The sequence below is a fragment of the Etheostoma spectabile genome, unplaced genomic scaffold (assembly GCF_008692095.1).
Source record: "Etheostoma spectabile isolate EspeVRDwgs_2016 unplaced genomic scaffold, UIUC_Espe_1.0 scaffold00009017, whole genome shotgun sequence".
NCBI classification, from domain to species: domain Eukaryota; kingdom Metazoa; phylum Chordata; class Actinopteri; order Perciformes; family Percidae; genus Etheostoma; species Etheostoma spectabile.
The window spans coordinates 1-10,000 of NW_022603647.1; the positions used below are offsets into that span (position 1 = coordinate 1).

At 45.1% G+C, this 10,000-nt stretch overlaps 1 protein-coding gene across 1 annotated transcript in view; it reads right to left on the bottom strand.

Annotated features, from left to right (window-relative positions):
* Positions 1–193: 193 nt before the first annotated feature.
* Positions 194–10,000, bottom strand: part of LOC116678982 (myotubularin-related protein 5) — a 20,132-nt gene continuing 10,325 nt past the window's right edge. The window contains exons 6-8 of the mRNA XM_032508719.1: positions 1,706–1,783; positions 484–597; positions 194–364 (exon numbers count right to left, since the gene is read on the bottom strand). Coding sequence (XP_032364610.1) covers positions 194–364; positions 484–597; positions 1,706–1,783 — 363 coding nt within the window. The remainder of the gene's footprint in view (positions 365–483; positions 598–1,705; positions 1,784–10,000) is intronic.

Genomic DNA, 10,000 nt, shown 5'->3' on the forward strand with positions numbered 1-10,000 from the left:
TACCACACATCCATGATATTGAACCCAGAGTAACGTCAGACAATCTGCTTTCAGTTTTTAAACCGCCACATGCATGCCTAGAGTATGCCGATGGTCATGTGATATGTCTTGTCGGACGTGTCAATATGGACGGAGATCAGTCCAGCGTTTGGAGACTTGCTTTGTCTCAAAACGCTGGACTAAAATGTACAACCTAGTGGTGTAAATGTAGCCTCGGTGTAGCTGGTAGACTCACGTCGTCGAACAGGTCGGTGGCTCTGTAAGGGGGCCCTCGCTCCGACACGAAGCCGGCAAACGCCATGCCGTCCAACACCTTCATGAGGAAGTCGTCCTCCGTCAGCGACCTCTGACCCAGGAAGGCGGCCTGCGGGAACAACGCGACACACCAATCAGCCCCTTTGAAGACTCTCTCGGTTCTTCATCCGAAGAGAACCGGACGACGGGTCAGACTGGTGGTGGTAGTAAGCGGTCTCCGGTACAGACCTTGTGGAAGCGGATCACCGGCTCCGGGTGAATGCGGATGATGTGCAGACACCAGCGGTAGCCCTGGAAGAGCCGAGCGAACAGCCACAGGAAGACTCCCCGGATCTCCTTATCCTGAAACACGCGGTCCAGTTAAAGCCAACCGGCCCGCCTAGAGCTGCACGGCATCTCATCTTAACCCTGGGGGCCCTGAGGCCATTGTTGCAGTCAAGATATGAACATCATTTTTTTGTGTGCATTTTTCCAAAAAAAGTCCAGACGTTTTTGCTCTCATGACATTTACTTATGCCATAATCAACATAATAATGTCATATTTATTGATATTTACACCCCAAATGCTACCAAGCAAATATGGTCTAGATAGTGCGTTATTTGGCCTTCCATAGAGTCTATAGCCTTTTGTCCCCTCTGGCCTTCCATACAAGAGGGTGCCTTTATCTCCCATATATGGGCCTGTATTTTCCTGGAAAATAGACAGGACGACAGAGAGAGAGACGGAGGAGCGAGCCGCGGCAGAATGAGCCAAACAACGCGATGAATTATGGACATAAGTGGACCAATCTTGGATATAACATATGGATTTAAAGGCCAAAGAGGCTGAATTCCAGGCTGGATAGAAAGAAAACCCCCTGTAGGCTAGAAAGACCCGGAGAGACCTCCGTAAAGCCGAAATCGTCAGGATTCAAACGCAACCGAAGTGATAAATCGCTCGTATGGTTCAAAAGTTATTAAACTATGAATCAGAGGGACTTTTTGACTCGTGGGCGAGTGTCTCGGGGCTCAGAGGGTTAAGACATGCGCCGGCGGTAATACCTCCGCATCACCTACTGGCACCGTGACGGGAGCCGCTACCGGCGTCGAACTTACGCCAAAAGGGATTTTGCGGCGTTAATATGGATCCCACGTAACTTCTAGGCAAGTCCCGCCCTACGAAGCAGCTCAATTGGTCGGGGTTAGGCATTGAACCTCGCGGTAGGATAGCCGATTGGTCAGGGGATAGGAACAAAATCGGGACTAGATCTGTCCACTGTATAGACTCTGTTCTGGTTGAGGCTATGAGCCGTTTGCGAAGTGCCGCACAAACTTTTAACGTTATTAAAATCTCGGGAGTTACTGCTACAGATTGAGAAGGTCTTGGTCTCGCATTGCCAGACCTAGAACAACCAACACAAAGTAAAAGGACATTACGCGGATGTAGACAGAGAAGAAGAGTTTTCCTCACCTGGATCTTGAGTGCCGAGGGTTGTGTGGAGAGAGGGGGGAAGGCGTGATCGGCGACCTCCAGCTCCGGATCCAGAACCTGCAACATGCGACAACGTGAAAGCCCCCCCCCCCCGTCAATCTCAGACTCTCTACTGGAGCTCGTTCCTGCTGCACCAGTGGAATTCTGGGTAACGGAGTCAAGACCTCAGAGAAATCCAGGGTTTTTTTAACCGTTTTGGTTGGGCTATTGCTGAAAGCTCAGTCCGTAGGGGGTTGGGTTGGGAACCGGAGGGTCACTGGTTCAAGTCCCCGTATGGACCAGTGCATGTATAGGACCCGAGCGTGTGTGTGTGTGTGTGTGTAGTTCAGGACTGTGTGTGATTACTAACAAAGTGTGGACACAGAGTGTAAATCGTAATTTCCCCCTAGGGGGTCAATAAACAGATTAAAAATTAAATTAAAATTGACCCAAATACGTGACTTAATATGACTAAATATAAATATACGTTGGTCAGAAGCTTGCAGAAAAGTGAAAGCAACTTTGTTTTATATTTAATCGCCATTAATCGCATTAATGTCATTGTTAAATTGCAATTATTGAAAACAACGTCAGCAAATAGCCTACTGTAGCGTTCAAGAGGTCAAGTTTTTCCAACGTTACTAGTTGTTGCAGCAACATGTGAGCTGACCGGACTGACACTGATCCTTCTGGGTCTGTTGGGGGGGGGGGTCATTAATCCCGCACCCCTTAGGTGGAGCTACACCCCCCCAGTTCATAAACCCGTGGTGTTTGCAGACCAAGGACCACGACGCACAAGGGTCTCCGGGTTAGAAGCCATGACGCACAACAGAGCAACCAAGTCCCCGTAACACGAGACACGGGGCATGACCCCCCCCCCCCCCCCCCAGAGTATTTATCTTGAGCCTTGTCATCTTAGCATTCAGCAGGAGCCCCGGTCAGTGAGTCGAGGGTCAGCGTCTCGGTTGAGGACACTTTGACACACACAGCCGACGGCCGGAACAAACAAGCTGTTGTTGGGATTTTGGGGGCATTTGAACGCCGATCTGGTTTTATGTGACAGTAGTCCATGACGCAATCATACACAAAATCCTTACACTGTGGGACCCATGGGGACAAGATCGTGGCTTGAACTACTAATATTACTCTGGGGTATTCGGCGAGTCCGATTGCCCAGTCCGAGTCCAAAAACTGGCGAGTCCGAGTCACGGCAAAAAGGGGCGAAAACGAGCGCTACCCACCCGGGTGTCACGTGACAAAATAAGTGCAGTTCTTCTAAGTGGATCACGCAGCATATCATGCAACTGCAGATCTGCAAAGAGAGAGACTGTGTCTTCAGTTTCTATTGTGTCGAAGTAACAAAAACACGACAACGCATTTCTTAAAGCCCAACTATTCCAAATACGACGAGAGTCCGTGGGAAGAGCGTCGATTCCCGAACTTCAGGCTCCTCGCAGCATCCAAATACACACTTGGCCCAGCTCAGCTGAGACCATCCTCTCCCAAATAAACACACCCTACCCTTTGCCTCAGTGACATCTCCAAAAACTGCAGACACAACACTGTGGTCTGGGTGGGGGGGGCGATCCGTCACCAGAAACCCATCCGTAGGAGACAATAATCAAATAGAGTCGGTCCTCGTGTTTTAAACTAGGACCGCAGTCCCAGCCACAGCAAACAAAACCAGGACCAGGGGAGGGAGGGTTCGGCATCACGACACACATTAGAAGGATTTTCCCACAACCGGGAAACTGACCCGGTGTCATGGGAGACCAGGAACCAGGATAACTAGACGCCATCCAACTCCATGTGGACATGGATCCAAAATGGCACATTTCTTAAAATGTGAGTTCCTGGATCTTGTGCACCGACTAAAATACTCCGACAAGTATCATTAGATTAAATAACTGACTGCAAAAGTATTTACCCCCACTTAGAGGCAGCTGTCCAGCTTGAGTCTTAGTATGTGTTGTGTGTGTGTGGGGGGGGGGGGGGTTTTAAGCCTTGCACAACATGGACTCCAAAAAAAATAAAAAAATCGGAAAACGTGAGAAAAAAACATCAAAAACATCGTAAAAAGGACAAATGTCTAAAAATCAACCAAAAAAGCGGAAGAAAATCAACAAAAACATTCGTTTTTAAAACGCTGAAAAAGTAAGTGACCAAAAAACACCAAAAACATCGGGAAAATCTACAAAAAAACCAGGAAAAAAAATCAACAAAAAGTTTTTAAAACGCTGAAAAAGTGATCGAAAAAAATCGGAAAACGTGACTAAAAAACATCAAAAACATCGGAAAAGGGACAAAGAAATTGTTGAAAAATTGACAAATGAAAACTAATTTTAAAAAAGTGACAAAAAAAAATGTCAAAAAATTGAAAATCTACAAAACAGAAACAGGAAAAAAAATCAACAAAAAAGTGATCAAAAAAATCGGAAAACGTGAGAAAAAAAAATCAAAAACATCGTAAAAAGGACAAATGTCTAAAAATCAACCAAAAAAGCGGAAGAAAATCAACAAAAACATTAGTTTTTAAAACGCTGAAAAAGTGATCCAAAAAAAAAAAAATCGGAAAACGTGACTAAAAAACATCAAAAACATCGGAAAAAGCGACAAAGAAATTGTTGAAAAATTGAGAAATGAAAAATAATTTTAAAAAAGTGACAAAAAAAATGTCAAAAAATTAAAAATCTACAAAACAAAAACAGGAAAAAAATCAACAAAAAAGTGATCAACAAAATCAACAAAAAAGTGATAAAAAAAATCAACAAATGTGATCAACAAAATCGGAAAACGTGACAAAAAAAAATCAAAAACATCGGAAAAAGCGACAAATGTCTAAAAATCTACAAAAAAAAAAATCCAAAACTTTAGTATGTGTGTGTGTGTGTGTGTGTGTGTGTTGTGTGTGTGTGGTGTGTGTGTGGTGTGTGTGTGTGTGTGGGCCCCCCCCCCCCATTAAGCATTGCACAACATGGACACTGAAATTTCTTAATTCTTCTCTGCAAACGTCCTTCAAATGCCGTCAAGTTGTCACGTTGTCGTCAAGTTGATTATGTAACATTGCGATATGACACAAATGTATTTTTGTGGTATTTTTCTACATTTTTGTCGTATTTTTCCAATTTGTTGTCCTTTTTTTCTACATTTTTGCTGTATTTTTTGTACATTTTTGTCACATTTTTCCAAATTTTTGTAGTATTTTTCCACATTTCGTAGTATTTTTCCCCATTTTGTAGCAAAATAACTCCGTACTTGATGAGGAATATTATGATAATGTACACATTGTATAATAATATTATTATAGCACCAAGGCTGAATTTTGGGAAAGAGACTCCAGACACGGTATTAGGGGACCACTAAGGTCTGTTGGGGCAAAGACGACAAAAAAATCTAAATGCAAAAAAAAGTAAATGCACCATTTTGTAGTTTCCTTTTAATACGCCTACAATGTAACGCAATTAAAAAAATACATACTACACGACCCAGCCGTCCCAGAAGCCATCGGTGCTTTTGGTCACGGCCTGCCGCCGTAGTTCAAAGAGCAGCGATGGAGGGAGCCAACAGTCCATGTGGCAAAAACATGATTTACAGCGCAAAGTCAGAAGTAACGACACGGCTATTAAGTTCACAGAACTGGTGGGAAAGTCTGAAACATGAATGAAGTTTACGAGAGTAGAACGTGACGGTGATGGCACGATGCACGCTGCTCGTAAGACGCGCTTAGTCTGAGTCCAGTACGCTAGGGATTCAGGGACCGGCGGTCTGAAGGGGAACACTGCCAAGGCCCAGGAGGGAAGAATCAGCCGAGGTAATCCACTCCCGTGTCATCCTCTAATTCCCATGTGATGGTTTTGCTTTCGCAGTTACACCAAAGAGGCGACACGTCTCTGTGGACGGCAACGTCGGTCGGCCGGTCGGTCCACCACTCTGGAACATCTCTGGTATCTTCAGCGTTAAGCTAGAACATGTCCACATATGAGGGACCAGCACTGCACGCTTGACAAGTCCACAGCAGGGGTGTCAAAACTCCTTTTGGTTCATGGACCACGTCCCCCTAATTTGATCTCACGTGACCAGCGAACCCCTCTCCGGAAACTCAGATCAGGAGCGTGATCCGCTACAGGGTTTCTTCTCAGCGTGATGTTCCTACTGCGACAGGACATTGTAGGAAAAATAGTAACGTTACGGACCCCGGGAGAGACGGGTGATGTTCAGAGAAAACGCCTTCTTTGATTGAAAGTTGTAAATTTGGAATTAATTTCTCCTCGGCATTTTTTTTGCACTTTGCAAAGTCCAGTGGGCCTGGTTGGACCCTTTTCGCGGGCCGTTCTGGCCCACAGGCCGTACGTTTGACACCCCCCTGGTCTACGCCCTCCTACGTCGGCGATGGCTGCGCCTGATTGGACGAGGGGCAGGCTCCTCCCGGATTCCAAAAACCGATCCTAATGGCGGCTCGTTTGGACTACGGTCTCTTACTTTACGTACGTAGTTCACCGAAATCTGTCTTCAGTTCAGACCAGCAACAGTTGGCTGGGTTTATGCAAATGAGGAGCGGGCGACTCGACGCCCCCCGCTTCTCCAGAGTCCCCACAACGCTCCCAGAATGCATTGCACCGCTGCTCCCATAGAAATGAATGGGAGGCGTGGAAATGACGCTTCTAGGCTGTTGACTCCTGGTCCATGTCAATTGTAGAGGATTGTAAAATCCAAATTACATCCGCTGTTATTCAATAAAATGATAAAACGTGACTAAGGTGATGGGAGTGAGTCCAAAACAACATCTTAACAATATATCCCAATGACGTTTTCACGCCTTTATCCGGTAAAACGATCATAAACCGAGTCATTTCCTGCAACGGCTCCATTGAGATCCACATACCAGAGACAACAAATTCCCCTTTTATTTCTACACAAACACGGCATAAAGCAATAATCCGAAGCAGGAGAGACATCCATGACTTCTGCAGAACCCAATAAGGGAATAAGGAAGCAGGAGAGACATCCATGACTTCTGCAGAACCCAACAAGGGAATAAGGAAGCAGGAGAGACATCCATGACTTCTGCAGAACCCAATAAGGGAATAAGGAAGCAGGAGAGACATCCATGACTTCTGCAGAACCCAATAAGGGAATAAGGAAGCAGGAGAGACATCCATGACTTCTGCAGAACCCATAAGGGAATAAGAAGCAGGAGAGACATCCATGACTTCTGCAGAACCCAATAAGGGAATAAGGAAGCAGGAGAGACATCCATGACTTCTGCAGAACCCAACAAGGGAATAAGGAAGCAGGAGAGACATCCATGACTTCTGCAGAACCCAATAAGGGAATAAGGAAGCAGGAGAGACATCCATGACTTCTGCAGAACCCAACAAGGGAATAAGGAAGCAGGAGAGACATCCATGACTTCTGCAGAACCCAACAAGGGAATAAGGAAGCAGGAGAGACATCCATGACTTCTGCAGAACCCAACAAGGGAATAAGAAGCAGGAGAGACTCCATGACTTCTGCAGAACCCAACAAGGGAATAAGGAAGCAGGAGAGACATCCATGACTTCTGCAGAACCCAACAAGGGAATAAGGAAGCAGGAGAGACATCCATGACTTCTGCAGAACCCAACAAGGGAATAAGGAAGCAGGAGAGACATCCATGACTTCTGCAGAACCCAACAAGGGAATAAGGAAGCAGGAGAGACATCCATGACTTCTGCAGAACCCAACAAGGGAATAAGGAAGCAGGAGAGACATCCATGACTTCTGCAGAACCCAACAAGGGAATAAGGAAGCAGGAGAGACATCCATGACTTCTGCAGAACCCAACAAGGGAATAAGGAAGCAGGAGAGACATCCATGACTTCTGCAGAACCCAATAAGGGAATAAGGAAGCAGGAGAGACATCCATGACTTCTGCGGAACCCAATAAGGGAATAAGGAAGCAGGAGAGACATCCATGACTTCTGTGGAACCCAATAAGGGAATAAGGAAGCAGGAGAGACATCCATGACTTCTGCAGAACCAACAAGGGAATAAGGAAGCAGGAGAGACATCCATGACTTCTGCAGAACCCAATAAGGGAATAAGGAAGCAGGAGAGACATCCATGACTTCTGCAGAACCCAATAAGGGAATAAGGAAGCAGGAGAGACATCCATGACTTCTGCAGAACCCAATAAGGGAATAAGGAAGCAGGAGAGACATCCATGACTTCTGCAGAACCCAATAAGGGAATAAGGAAGCAGGAGAGACATCCATGACTTCTGCAGAACCCAATAAGGGAATAAGGAAGCAGGAGAGACATCCATGACTTCTGCAGAACCCAACAAGGGAATAAGGAAGCAGGAGAGACATCCATGACTTCTGCAGAACCCAATAAGGGAATAAGGAAGCAGGAGAGACATCCATGACTTCTGCAGAACCCAACAAGGGAATAAGGAAGCAGGAGAGACATCCATGACTTCTGCAGAACCCAATAAGGGAATAAGGAAGCAGGAGAGACATCCATGACTTCTGCAGAACCCAATAAGGGAATAAGGAAGCAGGAGAGACATCCATGACTTCTGCAGAACCCAATAAGGGAATAAGGAAGCAGGAGAGACATCCATGACTTCTGCAGAACCCAACAAGGGAATAAGGAAGCAGGAGAGACATCCATGACTTCTGCAGAACCCAATAAGGGAATAAGGAAGCAGGAGAGACATCCATGACTTCTGCAGAACCCAACAAGGGAATAAGGAAGCAGGAGAGACATCCATGACTTCTGCAGAACCCAATAAGGGAATAAGGAAGCAGGAGAGACATCCATGACTTCTGCAGAACCCAATAAGGGAATAAGGAAGCAGGAGAGACATCCATGACTTCTGCAGAACCCAATAAGGGAATAAGGAAGCAGGAGAGACATCCATGACTTCTGCAGAACCCAATAAGGGAATAAGGAAGCAGGAGAGACATCCATGACTTCTGCAGAACCCAACAGGGAATAAGGAAGCAGGAGAGACATCCATGACTTCTGCAGAACCCACAAGGGAATAAGGAAGCAGGAGAGACATCCATGACTTCTGCAGAACCCAACAAGGGAATAAGGAAGCAGGAGAGACATCCATGACTTCTGCAGAACCCAACAAGGGAATAAGGAAGCAGGAGAGACATCCATGACTTCTGCAGAACCCAATAAGGGAATAAGGAAGCAGGAGAGACATCCATGACTTCTGCAGAACCCAATAAGGGAATAAGGAAGCAGGAGAGACATCCATGACTTCTGCAGAACCCAATAAGGGAATAAGGAAGCAGCACAATCTTGTGTTTACATACTTAAACAGATAAAAAAAAATGCATTTCTCCAACTGGGCTGACACGGGGAGTACTGACTTGTCCTTCCAGGTCAAAATTGAAAATTAACATTTTTTTGGTGCTTTTCTGATGTTTTTGTTAATTTTTATGATTTATTTGTCCCTTTTTTCAGCTTTTGGCACTTAAATGAAAAACAAATCTGAGCTGGTTTGATAACAGGTTTTACACTTCTTCTTGGAATTCACGGCCAACAAACCTCATTTCTATCAAATTATACGTACGTTTTTACTTAAAAAGGCAGAAATGATGAATTATTCTGACTGATAGTTGAGATCAGAGGGATGTCGAGTGGATCTCAGACGGGTCGATGTCAAAGTTTAGTCCGGATACTGTGTGGAAACCGTTAAAAAAATGCTATAAGATTAAATAAAACACCCACAAAATTCAATGAAAGTCATCACTAATTTAACTTGGTTAAATGAAATCCACATTTCTGATTTTAAAACACTATAAAACACTTGGAAACGAGTCAATTTGACCCGAAGACAACGCAAGGGTTAATACAGCATGACATGGCAGTGTTTCAAGTGTTATAGAGCAGGAACAGCACTTGATGGAACGGTCTTTACTGTGTGTGTGTGTGTGTGTGTGTGTGTGTGTGTGTGTGTGATATGGCTAAAAAGGACAGCATCGACTTGACACCGAGCTCCAACTGAAGCCCTAATAGAGCCACAGAAGGACTGAACCGAAAGATGTGTTCAAATGCTTCGACGCGCGACGGTTTTTGTGAACGTCCGCGTCTCCGGATGTCCAAAATGTCCTTAACCCGCGTGTTGTCTTCCCTTTCACCGTGAGCCAGCCCTTCCAGGTCAAAAATTTGATAGATTTTTTTTTCGCGCTTTTTTTACGATGTTTGTTGCCGTTTTTTGCCGGGTTTTTTTTTCGGGATTTATTCGGCACTTTTTCCAGCTTTTGGTGCTTTTTTTTTTTTTTTTTTTTTTAAACC